Below are 16,687 nucleotides of genomic sequence, written 5' to 3'. Positions count from 1 at the left end.
TTTCACTTTCAGGGGATGCTCTGCATTTTTTTCTTAAAAAACCCCTAAAATATCCCCACAAAACAAAAATATGCTCTTAGCTTCTCCCAACATTTGATTAATCAATTTCCATGTTGATAACAAATATGTAATAAATTTTAAGGAATTAAAATGAACTAAAAACCTGTAGCTTGGTGAGGCTGAGACAAATAATACTTTATTAGTTTTTCACTTTTGTTACCTGTTTGTGAGTCGCTGACTTAATCTGGATATGGTTGTTTCTGTACTGGGCTTTGAATACATAATAACCCACTAATTATAACAAAAGAGGAATATAATGCTATTTGATAAAAAGCTTGACATTGAACATCTCTGTGCTGGGAAAAAATGTGCTTTGTGTGTGGAGACTTGAACTTAGAGATCAGGGAGAAATTTTTTTTTTATTTCCATTTTTTTTTGTTTTTGTTTTTTTGGAAGTAAAACAGAAACAAAATTTCAGTCTGTAATAAATACACACTGCAATGTTTTGTTAATGAACAACGCTTATTCAGTTTTAAGAATTTATTCCACAATGTTTTGAGAGCTTTGTGTATGTCAACAAATACCTTGTCTAAATAGAACATATTGAAAACCCTTGATAATGTACTGTTACCTTCTGAAAGTGTGTGATTATTACTTTAGGGGTATACTTATTGTGTTAAATCTTTCTTCATAGGAAAGCTTTAACAGCAGAGAAGGCAGTCTCAAAAACAAAGGCTTCCAGAAAGTACCAGACAGTGCATCAGCAGAATTGAAACCTTACTGTTCCTCTAGATAAAAGGCTGAGGAGATAACTGGAAGTCTGTTTCATGAGAAACAGAGAGCTGGGAATGATGTGCTCTTGTGCTTTTTGTTTTTCTTTTCATCTTGTATCTATTTGTTACCAGTGGGGTTTGTGGGTGAGATCGAAGGGGGAGTGGAATTTTTGTTGTTTTAGACAAGGCCTTGAGTGTTTTCTCACTTTCCTAGATTTGTGCTGTGGTGATGGGAAACTCAGACCATGTTTCTGTTCAGTGATTGCAGTTACTCCTGGGATTAGCTGTAGAACAGGGATTCTGCTCATCTTTGGTAAACAATGGGCAGTCAGAATACAAATCACAAATATTGATTATGTAGAGCCAAGGCCATGAGGGACATTTTATGTGGGGAGGGTAAAGGTTTATCATCCTGGTTTAAAAGCTTCCTTGGGGAATCTTAAGTGCTTCAATCCTGAAAAAAGGAGAAACTTTTTATGCAGACAATAAAAGTATCAGAGGAGCTGGAGTTCGTGAGAGGATGGAGGATTTCTCACAGTATATAGTTTATATGTTGAGAATAGTTTTACAACATGAATGCTTAAGATTTATCCTTGAGTACCCAGGACTTCTTAACTGTGCATTGTTCTTAGCTGGGTAGTTAATGTTGCAGACAAAACTATTGGGAAACAAATTATAATCTTCTTTTCTTAAACTGACATTGATTTCCTGGCCTTGTTAAAAAGCATTTTGTGTTTTCCTCCTGTAAATTGTAAGAAGTAATCTGCAAACAGATTCCTCCACATGTGTTCATATTAGTCAAAATATTTGTTACTGATGATTTTTCAGTCAGCTAATTTACTATTTAGTGACTCTGGCACTACTAACAGTATTTCTCCAAAGGGAAGAGGTGAAAAAAAGGAGGCCAGTGTTGTCATAGCAGCATAACTGGTCTGCTTAAAAGTTGTCATGGTAAGGATCCCCTAAATACAAACCCTGCATTTTGCTATGATACTGATGACAAAGGTTTTAATAAACCTCCTCTTTTTAATAGCTAAATGAATTGGTTTTTTTTTTCCCCCAACATGAATCTTTGCAGATTATTCCTCTCAAGTCTCTTTGACTTGTTACATTTCTAAAAGTACCTTCCTCTTGACCTTCTGGTTCTTGTGATTACAGGCTACAAGATTTGGCTCATCAACATCTCTTAGCCCACAACAAAAAAGGGAATTAGGAAAGAAATATATTTACATGTTGTTCCTTAAAAAATAGGTGCAAAACTGCTCTGAATTTGCAGTACTAAAGCTTTTTAGCCTGTATGGGGATGCATTTTTGTTCAATGACCTCAAGTATTTAGGCAATACTTGTTTTTTTGCCAAAATACTTATGTGAGATGACCTGGAGAAGTTGACTGAATAGTAGTGAAGTCTGATACTTCATACTAAATATGTCAGCACTGCCCTATCAGATTCCAGAAAAGATTACTGATGTATTGGAGGGCAGTTTTCTCTCTCAGAAAACTCTAGGGACTACATAATTATTTGGGGTTTTTCAAACAGTAGTAGAATGCCATAGGATCAGCATTCCTCACTGCTGGTTTAGGGCCTGAGGAGAAATTAGGTTTAGTGATGATTAGAGTGGGCCAAGAAATTAAAACAAAATGCACATAATGAGAATATTTAATTTAGAAGCAGGATTGTGTGTAAATTAAGATCTGCATTTGTCACAAGGAACTGAGCTCTATTCCTGAACTCTGCTCTATTCCATGAAATAAAAAAGAATTTTAAATGTATATGACCAGATTCCTTATTTAACTTGCAAAGCCCAGGATTAGGGGCAAACTTAGGGGAGTGATAGAGCAGCTTGGTGGGCACTTGATTAGTAACGGAGAAGGAAAGGTTTGAACAAGAAGCTGATGGAGGGGGTGTTCTTTATTACAGTGTTTGTCTTCTGGAGCAACTTTACTGAAGCCCTACTGGCCAGGAAGTGCCTGGGTATGGGCTGCTCATGGGACACTGAGAGTGAATCTTTGTTTTCCTTTGCTTCTGTGCATGGCCTTTGCTTTTGTTTTAATAAACTGCCTTTACCTTGACCCATGAAGTTTATTTCATCTTATTCCCCTCCCACCCCCAGTCCTGCTGAGGAGGGGAGTCATAGGGTGGCTTGGTGGAGTCCTGCCCTCCAGCCAAGCTCAGCCCACCACATTTGTGTTAAGAAATGCAGATTTAAGTGTACGTGACAAGATTCCTTATTAAACTTGCAAAGCACAGTCGTAAGGGCAAGCTTTATAGAATTTGACAGGGCACCAAATTTAAACGTATAAAGAAAGAAAAAGTAAGGAAAGTCAGGAAATTCTCTTTTCAAATACGTGGTTATTTCAGCAAACAGCATTATGCAGAAGCTCTCTCACATCTCACGCTCAGAATTTTCAATGCTGAAGATTCATTGTGTGTGGTCAGAATCTCTTGCTATTCCTCCGAAATTAGATCTGTCTTCTCCTTCCAACTCTTTCTGTCAGTCCTGTCTTACTCAGGCAAAATTCTAGTCAACTGATTTTCAGTGGGGTTTTTTTGGATGCCAGATTTATGAATTGTAATAGGCAGATGAGGAAATGCATGAGATAATTAATTTCTTTATGGTAATGAAGAAAATGTCTCTAATTCCCTTTCTTTTTTTCTTTAAAGAAGAAAATTAGGATTTGAATGTTTTTCTTTAACAATACTTAGTTACAAATATTTGGAAATATAATCCTCATACTTATTTCAGTACCACAACTAAATTTAACAAGAATTGATTGAACTGCATCTAAATCAATTTAACAAATTGATTTAGATGCAGTTCATAAGAAAGCTTTAAGTAGTCTGTTTCCTTCTGATGATAGAGCCTCATACTGTGGAGAATTAAAATAGAACAGTAATAAATTATGGAATAAATAAAGAAGCTTGATTTTTAGAGAATGAGAGTATGGTTGACAGGATAATTTGCTGTTATATTTGTCGAGGTGTATTCTTCAGGTATAGCTGTAGCTTTCTATAGCATACAATTACACAGGATGATTTTTTTTGGGCAGGCTTCATTTTATATTTGCCACTGCCAAGAGGCTAGACTGTGTTAGCTGATTCAGCCCTGCCAATTCTCTGTTTACTGGGGTGGGAAAGAAACAGGAGAATCAGGAGCTAAAATCCAGTGGACTGGGTTCTTGAATGTGTTCTTTGCTTTTGGTGGCAGTGTGATGGTGCTTTGCACCGAGAAGCTGTGTGCTTCTGTAGGTGGACCAACAATTTGAAATCAGCAAGTCTCCTTGTGAATTCATTCCCCTCTGCTGTTCACCATGTCTGTGGCTTTGGGATGCTCTGGAAGTGTTTGTGTGACCCAAAGCACACTGTAGCAGGAGAGTTGTCAGCAGGCAATTCTTCTGGGTGTAGTTACTTGGCATAGACTATAGGAACTTCCTTGTGTAGAACATGAATTGAAGTCTGGGAAGAGCCATTAGTTTATCTTCCTTTTATAGTTTTGTTTCAGTTTGTGGGGCAATTCACAGTTCCATGGATTGCTTCTTGGAGCTGGGCTGTGGAGAAGAATTGAAAAAGTTCTGAGAGAACTGTTTATATATTGTCAAGAAATTGGCATGGAAATATTTCTGGTCAACTGGTCATTTTTGAATAGAAATGATAAAAAATGTGATAGATCTTACATGTTTTTTTTAAAAATCCTGTAAAGTTCTGTGTCTCTAATGAAAGCCATGTGACAGATATTCACAGCACTCCTACATTCCTTCCCCTGCAGTTAATTATGCAATTTTTTCCACCCTCACAACATTTGTTCTTTTCTTTCCTTAGCAAGCAGCAGATACAAAAATCTGTGCCAGCAGAAGTCTAAATCTGGTCCACCATGTTCTAAGTCTTGAAGGTGTACAAAAATGGATTCTTTTATGTCAAAGTAGCAATAGTCTGCCACAGTTGAGGCTGTTAGTTTTAAGATAATTACAGAGAAGCAGCCAGAACTACTGTCACGCTTAGAGACAAACGTGGGTTTGGGTGGAGCCTAAGGAGAGCATGCACGGGCTGCTGGGGGTGGAAAAGGAGCTTGTCTCATTTATCTTAACCAGAATTGTTGAGTTCTGATTTCTAATTATTTTTGTGTTGAACCAACAATTTTTGGTTTTTAGAGCTTACATTCAGAAGGTTTGTGTGTTAGCAATGTGTATGTCAAGTTTACTTTCATTTGTGTGTTAGAACATGGTATTTTAGAATTTGTTTTCTTTTGCTCAGCCAGATTTTTATAGACATATCAACATTTGATATATAGGGGAGTACTTGACTTTGGAAAAACATTCATTTGTAAATACGTTGTAGCATGAAGTAATAAATACTGTTTGATTTAACATTAGGAGGATGCATCTTAAATCATTATTCAGATCAGGGAAACAATTTTGACTATTTCTGGTAGTTACTGAAGATGGCTGTTGCTTAGTTGTAGCATAGTAGTACAGAGAAGGTTCTTGACCAGGTGTGAGAAGTAGGACAGTGAAATAATTTTGGAATCCAGGTGTAGTCAGTCTTGGGGTCACAAACACTTGGCTAATTAGTAGATTCAACGTGGGGATGTTTCCACATGTGAAGGATTTTAAAGTTTACTGGAGTTTTAAGCTTATTATAGCTAATTAAAAAGATGGTGAGATTAAGAAACGATAAGAGTTGCCCTTAAATAAAAGCACGGCTGTAAATGAGTGGCCTACATGTGTATGCTCTCAGCTGAGTGTGTGCCTAGTAAGATGCAGATACTAAGAGAATTAAGATTTGGACATACATTAAAGTAGTGCTTATTTAATGATAGAACAGATTCAAAGTGTCTTGCTGAATTCTACCACTGGCAATAGTTCTTTTCCATTTGAAATAAGTGATAAAAGACATTATTTCAAAAGGTTGGTTTCTCAAGGTTTAGAATTTTTCATTTAGTTTAAATCATTGCCAAAACTCAACAGATTTATGTATACTTGTGGAAAATATGAAGGTAGTATCAAATGAAATGAAGTTTTGTTGTTATTTTGGTGTCTGTGTTGTTGCTGGTTTGGGTTTTATTTGGTGTGGTTTCTGTTGTTGTTTTTTAGAACGTGGAGTTGCAGAACATCAATTAAACCTAAAAGGTCTGATGATATGCATTTAAGTCCCCTAATTCCTTCAGTTAAATATCTTTTAGTACAGACTGTGAGCCTGTTCAGGAATTAATATTTCTAAAAACTCAGTGTGCTGTGTAGGTAATGAGTAGAGGGAAAAAAATAAGAAGGAAAAACAAATTGTCAGATGAGGATATAATCTGAAATGAACATCATAAGCCATAGCAATTTAGGCTAATTATCTGCACTCTAACCTTAACATGGGCAAAATCAATTTGGTTTTGAACTGTGTTGAGTAAGGAGTGCAAGATATACCTCTGGAACAGAGACAGATCCCTGTACTCAGATGTAGTATAAATATTTTAGGACAAGTTACAGTGTTCTGAAAAACCTAAAAGTGTAAAAGAGCAGCGATGTCCAATAGGAATGTTGTAATTTATCATGGGACTGATTATTTCAAATATGTTTTTCTTTGTCACCTCTATTTAGTGAAGTCTGTCTATAAGTTTATATATTTGAGTACTGTGAATTTGTTGTTGCCTTTCTGTATAACTCAATAAAATTTTTTTTTTCAGTTGAAGATACTTTTTGTTGAATTCAGTTCTTTCTGTTGAATCTCCTTTGCTTGCATCTGACCTTTATTTATGTTGATTTTGCTTCATTTTTTCGTTTACCATGCTGTTCAGTTTTTGGATGCCAGAAGAACAAAGGTTTGTCCACTACTTGCAGTAAATTTATTTTTCAAAATTCAGTATCGCTTATTGTGGTTATTTTTGTTTGCTTTTTAGAGATACAGTAATCCTGTTTACTAAACTTTTCATAGCTTTAGCTTCCAAAATGAAAAAATGAAACCAACCAGCCCGAACTCAGCCCCTCCCCAAAGTCCCCTTTAATTGTAGTGAGGGCTTTGATTGACTTTATAAACAGCAGTACTGTTGAGCGCCATGAAGAGCAGATTTATCTTTAGTCTGAGGTAATTTAGAAAACATGGAATACTGAGTCTTTGATCTTTGTAGGTTCTAATGGATGTGTCACTACCTAGTGTTTGCATTTGTTGCTATTAATTTTGTATGTAGCTGACATTATTTTGTGTCTGTGTATGTTGTCTTCTTTCTTTCTAGAAGCACTTGAAAGATATCATTACCAATATTGTCACCTGCATTTGATATTTTATAAGGTCATTTGGTAGACTTTCATTACTAATTCTAATGACTTTTTGTAACAGCATACAACAAAACTTTAATCAAATACTAATTCTACATTCAGATCCTAAGCTAATTTTTTCTCTTTCGTCTTCTTTATTGCAGCATCTGCAAATGACAATCCAGGCACTTCAAGATGAGCTTAGAACCCAGAGAGACCTTAACCATCTTCTCCAGCAGGAAAGTGGGAACCGAGGAGCTGAGCATTTTACCATTGAGCTCACAGAGGAGAATTTTCGAAGACTTCAGGCAGAACATGATAGACAAGCTAAAGAGCTCTTCCTGTTGAGAAAAACTCTAGAAGAAATGGAGCTTAGGATTGAAACACAAAAGCAAACACTAAATGCCAGAGATGAATCAATAAAAAAGCTTCTAGAGATGTTGCAAAGTAAAGGTTTGCCTTCTAAAGGAATGGAAGATGACAATGAGAGAACTCGAAGGATGGCAGAGGCTGAATCTCAGGTTAATCATTTAGAAGTGATTTTAGATCAGAAGGAGAAGGAAAACATGCATCTTAGAGAGGTAATGAAAAACTCATTTCTTTATTTAAAATACATATTTTTGTTAAAAATAGTCATGGAACTTGTTGGAGTTTTACAAATATAATTAGAGTACTGAAGCGTTTTCTTTTTGTGCTCTAATTTTTGGATGGAAAGGATAGCATGCATTTGTTTTACATCTGAATAAGTACTCAGCAGGACTGTGTGATATTTGAAAGCAAGAAGAAGAAAATATGACAGAGAAGTAGGTATATTTGGGCTTATTGTCTCTGAAATGTTGCTTTGCAAAGTTTGTTTATCCTTTCATTTTGGTAAAGTGATATCTGGCAAGTGAAGACTAGACCTGGTGAAGAGGGAAGTGACACCTGCTGCTGCTCTAACTAGAGTCATGAGTGCATGCTACCTTTGTGTTGGATTTGTATGCCTCTGGTGTTTGAAGAGTGTTTTAAAAACATTTTTCTTCCATATACACAAAGGCTTCTGCCTATGTGTATTTCTAATATATTTTCATGTGGGGATACTCCAGCTTTTTACATAAATATACCATAATGTCACATTAAAACACTGTGCTGCTGCTTGTGCTCTACTTTGAGAAAACCTAAATTTGATTCCAAAACCACCTCCACTATCTGCCTACATCATTTGCAAATGCATTTTTGGGACTGGAATTGGGATGATTGGATTAGTACAATTGAAAGAAAATCTGGCCTGGTGTCAGGCCCATCTGCCCCTTTAGATCCCAGCAGTGTTCTTATGTGACTCTCAGGCAAACAAGGCAGGGCTAGAGATGCTGCTAAGGAGGGTGAAAATTTGCAGGGAGGCTATGGACAACTACACACAGCAAGGGAAGTCAGGAGAAACACATTTGTTCACTTAGAAACTCAGCAGCAGTGTGGTCACTAAAAACACCAATTTGCCTGTCAGATCAAAGCACAAATGAAATTAGTGCAAAAGCTTAAGAATTAGTGCTCAAGATTAACAACAGCTATTTACATCTAGGGACTGTTGGCAAAATATTTGCTTTGCTATGGACAAATTATTTTATATTTAGCTTATGTTCTTCTCTAATCTAGAATATGCATTGAGGACTCAGTAGTTTCTGCTGCCCATTTAAAGCTCAGAAAGTGAAAAATTTCATGATACGCTTCAGTAAAGTTTTCTTGTGAAGGTGTTGATCCTGAATCTTTTCACAGGCAGAATTTTAATTAAAACTGATGTAATGCATTAATGGATTCTGAAAGGAATTGCATAAGGGCCTAATGATACTGAATTTGTGACGAGGAAGGGTTGTGGAATAAGTTCTGGGAACTAGCAGACAAGTTTCTGGATTTAGGTATTTAGATCTGCATACACTCTGTTTTCAAGAATGGGTGATTGTGTGATTGTATTTCTTCTGTTGTATCTGTGTCAATTAAGTTTGTGAACCCTAATTTGGCTTTATATGGGACATGAAGAAATTTGAAGAAAGTTTCTAATGAGAATGGTTGTCAAAGACAGTGAGAAATAGAACTAAATTGAGCTCAAAAAATAGATAAAGGGTAGGCTTCCAAGTAAAGGCCACTTGGCATCCACTTTACTGGATCTTTATTTCCAAGACATGCTGAAAGGAGAAATTATTGCTACCTATACACTATACATGTTTCTCCTGTATTTATGCTGAATTTATTTTATATTCTCTCCCAGTTGTTTTCTGGGGCAGAGAAAAAGTTGTTTCTCCCTCAGTTTATATGAGAATATAGAGATTGTCTTTTGTCTGGAGTGCTGCAAGTGTAGATTGGGATTTACTGCTTGTGACATGCTGATAATACCTTGGTAAGTGGTCAAGGTTTAAAATTTTACTGGATTTGTTGCCTGGAATCTGTCCCAGCCAGATTGGCAGGAACTATCTAATGTTTTGGACATTTTGCCTCACGATTTCATTGTTTTTATAAGAATTCAAGGCTTTGGGTGCAGTCTCTCTCTCCAGCTCTCTTTCTGTTGCACATAGTATTTATAGGTTTTATTTTTATTTATTTTTGAGTTTCTGCATATTTGAAGTTGTAGGGAGCTTGGAAGTATGATGTGTAGGCTGTAGGAACTCTTCAGAAATAAAATGTTTTAGTAGGTGCCTGTTTATTCAGGGCTCTGGATTTTACTGTTCTGGTGGACTCTTGGAAAATGTACTGACATTCAAAATTTTTTTTTTTGCTTTCTTGTTATGGAAAGTTGTCTGCATGCTTTGAAGTAACATCAGACATAATGTATAGTTTAATAGTATTATGTATTTGTTAAAAGTCCAAATAGATCAACCTTTGATCTTTATGTGTAGCTTGGTAAATCCTTGTTTTGCAGTGCTCATTTGAATTTCTGTCTCTGCTTTTAGTCTTCATCCTGCACAATACAGGTTCTCAGTATGATAAAACAGAGGTTACTGGGTTGAATCTTCTGCAGCAGCCTGCCCAGTGGATTGATTTTTTTTTCCTGTAACTAGTGTTTGTTGTTTTTCATCCTAAGTGTGTAAATCACCTGTCAGTTACTAAACATTTTTTTTCCTCCTGAGAATGCTTTAAAAGTAAGCTAGAACTTGGATACATTCTTAATTACTTTCATTCATGATTTATTTATAATTCACTCAAATTGTGTTAATCTTTCTATACCCTTAACAAAATATTTGTCATTTTAGAACATAATCTAAAATACTCTGCTTTCTTTATTTTTACAGGTTGGAGTATAGCTCAAGTATTGGGTGTATTTCTGAGAAACTAGTATTGGGTCATGTGTAATGTTCTGTTTGAGCAAATCCTGGATGGCTGTTTCTTCTCTTTAATTCAGGGGGTGATTCAGGGGGAATTCCTTCATGGAAAGGGTTGTTAAATGCTGGAATGGACAACTTGGGGAAGTGATGGGGTCGTCATCCCTGAAGGTGTTCAAGAAATGACTGGGTTTGGCACTCAGTGCCATGGTCTGATTGACAAAGTGGAGCTTTTCAAAATCCTTGGACTTGATGGTCTTGAATATCTTTTCCAACCTTAATGACTTGGTGATTCTGTGAAACAAGGATGATAAAAATCTGTGCAGCATCATATGAAGTTATTCAACAAATAGGGTTTGTTTGTGTCAGCTTACATTTATAATGATAGATTCTGCTGTAGATTCCAGCAGAAAGAGTGCTGTCTGTGGAAAAAAAGTTATCATGGTGCAAATGAAGTTGAATATGGAAAAAATTAACTGAAGACACGGAAGACAACTGAGTTTATACTGCCTCATCACTCCCTTAAAATGTAATGTAGAGATGGACTTTTGGAGAGGCACATAAACCCTTTGCTGTGGGTATTTAATTTAAAATTACTTTCCATCTGAATTATTCAGTTCATGAAATTTAATTGTGTACCAACCTAGCTAGAAGAAGGTCAAGTCTTACATGTTGAGCATGTTTTCCCCTAATGCAACCATGATTTTCTCTCTTATGCTGTTCATTTCTTAGTGCTTTAAAACAGTGGAAAGCTGGAATTTGGAATATTTTCTTTTGTTCATTCATTCTGTTAATCTTTTAAATCTTCTAGATTTAAAAATTTAGATAATTCAACATGGTGGTGTAGAAAGTTATTAATAGTCACTGATGGGTGATAGTTTGCCCAAACCAGAGAATTAAACTACCACATTATGAGAGAAACTCAAGCAAGTGGTCTTGAAACATTGGAAATGAAGGACAACCTCTTCAACACACCAGTATCTCAAATGAATGTCAGATCTCTCTCCTTGACCTGCGCCCCCTGAGCGCTGATCCTACAAGGAATTGAATAGTAAGGGATAGTAAGGGAATAGTAAGGGAGGTGTTCTCTGTTACTCCACAGCTGCTTTTGTCTACCTGGTAACTTTTTCACTTAACTAGGTAGAGAGAAATAACTTCTTGTCTGTCAGACTCTACCACCTTGTCAAATATTATTAATATTAATTATTAATATAATTAATGCACATTATCAGAAATAAATATCCTACTGTTCTGATTGGCTGGTTATCCAAGAATCATGCAGAAATTTCTTGTTTTTAAGCCATTGATTGCTTCTTGCCCTTCCCCCACCCACCCCATGAATAGCCTCAGCAGAATTTGATAATTATAGCTGCTTCAAAGATCTGGAAGTTCTCCAGGCTTTAGGTGGTATTTCTTAGAGAAAGTACAGGCAAGAGTAATGGAACTGGCTGGTGTACTAGAGGCAGAGAAATAACTCCAGAATATAAACATTTTTATTTTTCTTCATTTGCTTTCATATTCTTAGGAGATACATGCTGTGAAGTGTTGACTTGGTGGCCCTCAAAGATTGTACCTTTCTGCAGTGTGCAATCCATGCATCTTTAAACTTTGTTTCACAGAAGCAAACTTGTGGTGACAGTTTTACTCAAGCTTTGTGTTTCAGGGCCTTAGAAGTGGCAAGTGTGAGGCACATTATAGAGCAGGAGAAGGAGAATAAAGCTGAAATTGGAAACTTGCTCTTTTACAGGAATAGCAAAGAATGTCAATGTCGGCAAGGTTCACTAAAATGTTGAGAAATAAGCTGTGTAAAAAATGGGATTAGATTTCTTTCCTTTATCAAGGAATTCAACATCTAGGCAATAAGCTTTCACAGGGATAGCAGAATTCCCAGCTTGGAGAGAGTTATAGCAAAGGTTTCCTTAGTTCCTGATTCACAAAGCAAGAGAGAGCAAATGTAGCCCTGGGTAACAGTTGCGAGCATGTGTTTCTGCCTCAGTTTGGGAGATGGAGCCTCTTGGGAGAGTGTTGAGCTCTGTTTCGTGCTTTCTGAGGATTTCTGCCCAGATTGCACTTGGTTTTCCATCACTGTTAGACTGAATCCTATGTTTTTAACCATCTAAATTTACTCAAGTATATTTGTTGGTATTTTTCAAATGTAGATGAAATTTTTTGTTATTTTCTGAAAAAAAAATGAATAGCTTTTGCTTTGATAAGAAAATTAATGTATCTTGTGGGGAACAAAGTGGTCTTTGCACGTAGACTTGAGAAAAAGGACATTCTTGGTCTGTTAGTGGTTGAAAATCTGTCTTGAAGCCATAACATTATACTATGGCTTTCTTCATGTTCAGAATTAAGTATCATAATGATCACTAAATATACATTCTTGTCAGAAAACACAAGGTGCCTGCCTTAAAGTTCTTAAATTGGTTATCACATGTCTCTTCTAGAATTTTAAATATACATTTGTTTCTCTATAACTTTGGGAGAACTGTAGGTAATATGGGGATTTTATCATGTGGAAATCTAGCACAGATGTTTGGTATTACTTTTTTTAAACATAGTGACCACACATTATTTACCCTAAGTACCATTAAGTATTTTTTTATTATTGCTATTAAAAACTTGCCTAAGGCAAAGTCCCACTAAGTCTCTAGTGAAGTCAAATGTTAAAATTCCACAAAGTATTTTATTATATATACATACACGTATATTACACATGCCCTCTCTATACAACATACAGTTTCACTAAAACAAATTCTGAGATCATATAGGATTTTATATACACATTTTAACTCTTATCTTGCATATATTCTTAAAAGAATGTTGTTGCTCATGGTTTAAAGTTACAGCTTTTTTGTATTTGGTAGAAAGAAGAACAACACATCTTTATAATAATTTAAAGTGTACTTCTAAACTTTCAAGGGGCTTTTTAAAACTTTGCTCTATCTTTGAACTCAGCTTGGTCAAGTAAGGAAGGCTGCTGATAGGATTTGAACTGCCATCATGAATTAGTTATTGCATGTTTTTAAAGTTATTAATGGAGCAAAGTTCCTTCTTCCACTGTGAATAGAACAGATGCCTTGCAGACTTTTGGTGTTTACTGTAAATGTCTTACACTGGAGCCAGTAGTAATTTACTAAGGAAATGCTTTATTGACACCGAACGTTTCTTCCCTGAAGTTGGTTACCCAGATTAACAACCATTCTAGACTGAGCTTTTTTATTAGGTTCATTAGTATACCTCTTTCCTTTTATTTCTCCTGCCTCAACTCAAAATATTAATCTTATCATGTGCTCTAAAGACAATTGCTTTTTATCAAAAAACCAATAGTAATGTGTATTTTTAAGGTGACCCCTTAAGTATACAGAAGGACTCTGCAGTGTTGGCAGTTGCTGGAGACATGAGAAAGTAGACAGAACCTGATTATGCTCTAGAGAACAGTTGTTACTTCTAACATAGCCCATTCAGATTTTGCTATGCCCTGTGATATTCTTGCCAGGGTGCTTGGTTGCAATAGTTTTTATAAGTCCATGAAGGATTGGAAAGCTTTGTTCATTTAGAAATCACTTTCTTTAAAAGCAGGATTGACCTCCATGACACAACCATCAGTAGTTTTGAATTGCATATATGAGAAAGCTGTCAGTTTGAAACTAAAAAAAATATTTTTGGAAGAGAGAAAAACCAGCTCCATAAATAAGCTGGATTTCTGTACCTTTCCATGTGTGGAGGTGATCAGTATTGATCCTGCCAGCATTCCTGGAAAGTGCATCCTTTAGAAGGCAATCAGGGGACTGGCTTAAATTGCTGTAATTCAAGTGTTGTCCCCAGACATAAAATGCTGTCTTTGCAAGGTTCTTTGCTCAGTTCACACATTTACTACTTTCTAGTTGCATGACAAGTTTTTGGAGACAAGCCACGATGGAATAGAGAAAAATGATCAATTTTGGTTTCTTTCATATTCCCCGTTCTGTAAATGTGCTGCTACTCATTTCTGTGCCAATAACTTGATTTTCTATAATGTAATTAACCTTTTCTAGCTCCATCTTCCTGTCCTTTTTTGTATGAATGACTATAGCTCATGGAGGTGACTCACGGCTCTGAAATGTTAATGTATTTTCTCAGAATCAGAACTGAATTTCCAGGGAAGGGGAGAGTTGGCCACCCTTGAATTCCAGTGTACACTTCTCTGATTTAGACCCTCTCTGTTAGCTGAGTTGAAATTCCTTTGTCTTAGGAAACATTCAGCCTTTTACCTGGATTGGAAATCCATGTACTGTCACACGAGATGGAGTTGCAGAAAACTGCGACAGGCCAATCTCCTGCCAGAGTCTATATCTGTATATATACCTATATATGTATGAACACACCTTTTCACTTGCAAGGATGCAAAGACTCAAAAAAATAAAAAGTTTTTTCATCTTTAAAAACAACCTCCTCCCTCCTCTACTCCTCAGTCTGCTAAAAAAGTAGTTTTTCATTTGCTAAATTTTTTCCTTGTACAGGTCTTAAACTCTGTGTAAGAAAATGAGTTTTGCCTTGGTATGTGCTGGCTTATTTTAGTAATGAAAATGGAAGTTTTATTGTAGGTAGTAGAACACAGCTAATAATGTAAACCCTTTCTAAAATTTTACCTAAAACTCAGCTTAATGAAGAAAAGTGTAATGTTAGGTTGAGCTATTTAACAAAACAATATTTCTGATTTAGTGAATAGATTATAATTTCCTAATTTTATAGATGTAGTTAGTGCATTGTGAGGCAATCCTGATAATGAGAAAATTTTTTTGGTTGTTAACAGTTTGAGGCTGGTATTCCAACATGATTATAAGGCTCTCAATAGATTTATGCACAAATACAAAATTTGATAATGGCTGTAAACATAATTCATCTCCCTATAAATATTTGGGTAAAATGTTAGTGAATAACCTCAATAATGCTCTGAAAGGCATACCCACCAAAAATGTGGATATTTTTGAAAGCACTGAGGACAAAATTCTGGTTTGTTTTTTTTTTTTGTTTTGTTTTTTTTTTTTATCAGATGAGGTCAGTGGGATTGACTGATTTAAGGGGAATAGGATTAGATTTGAGAGAATAAATGAATCCAGACTTAGTTACTGGTAGGCTACACCGTTGGAAGGAAATAGTTTGCCACAGCTTTTCTGGAGGTGGAGCCAATGTCTTCACCTGATTGGTTTATTTCCATATATCAGCACATCATCTTCTCCCTGAAACATAAACCTTTAAAAAACAAAACAACCCACATGTTTTAGAGCCATTTATGTCTAATGAGTGTATTTAAGATAGTTACTGGTTCTGTATGTTCTTCACTGCCCTGCTTTGTATGCAATTTACTTGAATGTGTTCTTTCTAAATACACACTTTATGTTCTTTCCTAGAGACCTGTGATAATGGAAGATTTTTTACATAGTCCAAATTCTACTGATATTACTAAAAAAAAAAGAAAAATAATGTAATAATTGTCAGAGAAATGCTTAGTCAGCTGATGGCTGTAGTTGGTAACTGCAAACAGATTCTTTGTGGTGTTTCACTGGCTGCTGTATGCTCCATTAACAAAGTTCTTATGCTGCCATTGCTCTGCAATGTTGTCTCATTCCTAATTGCATTCAGACCAGTATTTTTTGGGAAAAACTTCCAAATGGGGCTAATAAAGGGCCATTTGTTGAAGGGAATGAGCTTCACACACCTTTCTCTTTAAAGTATGCACGTGGAGAATGCATTATTTTCATTTGCTAATAGATAATTACATCTAGTTATCTATTTTTTATAGTCACACTGCTTTAATTGGCTTTGACTCTTACACATTTAATTTCCATGAACATAAATTTATTTATAAAATTACATACATCTTAGGTTTTAGTTTTATAACAATGAATATAAGCTAAAATAGATGGGTTTATTTTCTTTAGCTCATTATTTGACTCAAAACTAAACATTGGAAAAATATTTCTCTAATGCACAGTCTTTAGAAGGAGAACTCCAGGAATTTCTCAGTTCATGAGATCCTTTCAGCAAAAAGTTCCTGCAAATACTGAGTCAGTTAAATTTCTATCTGCTGAATTTTTGCAAGGTTTATTAACTAGAGCAGTGGTCTTCAGATGCTGAGCAAGAAACAGTGTGTGGGTTACTAGGTATTTGAAAGTATGGGGAAAGAATATGGGGCCCTAAATAATTCCTAAAAATCAGCCAGTAGCTAACTTGAAGATTTGCATCCTTCATGTAGAGCATGAAGGCACTAGATGGCCCTCTTGAACGAGGATTGTGTTTCAGTCTTGTTTTACAGACAATCTCACCCTATTTGTTATTTTTCATTGCTCATTTTAGAGTGGTAGACAATGCAAAGACATTTCCACACAGATTTTATTTGAGTC

General features: G+C 35.7%; 1 protein-coding gene across 16 annotated transcripts in view; it reads left to right on the top strand.

The window, feature by feature from the left end:
• The window catches only part of ERC2 (ELKS/RAB6-interacting/CAST family member 2), a 414,962-nt gene that overhangs the window by 48,336 nt on the left and 349,939 nt on the right, over positions 1-16,687 (top strand). For 11 of the 16 annotated variants that reach the window (XM_068201794.1, XM_068201808.1, XM_068201807.1 and 8 more), the window contains exons 2-3: positions 6,555-6,578; positions 7,176-7,592. In XM_068201794.1, the coding sequence (XP_068057895.1) occupies positions 6,555-6,578; positions 7,176-7,592 (441 nt within the window). The remainder of the gene's footprint in view (positions 1-6,554; positions 6,579-7,175; positions 7,593-16,687) is intronic. The other 5 variants (XM_068201809.1, XM_068201804.1, XM_068201803.1 and 2 more) reach the window with 1 other exon arrangement.

The sequence above is a fragment of the Anomalospiza imberbis genome, chromosome 11 (assembly GCF_031753505.1).
Source record: "Anomalospiza imberbis isolate Cuckoo-Finch-1a 21T00152 chromosome 11, ASM3175350v1, whole genome shotgun sequence".
Lineage (NCBI taxonomy): Eukaryota > Metazoa > Chordata > Aves > Passeriformes > Viduidae > Anomalospiza > Anomalospiza imberbis.
Note: the sequence above shows the minus strand (reverse complement) of the source record. Positions and strands in the feature narration are given on the sequence as shown.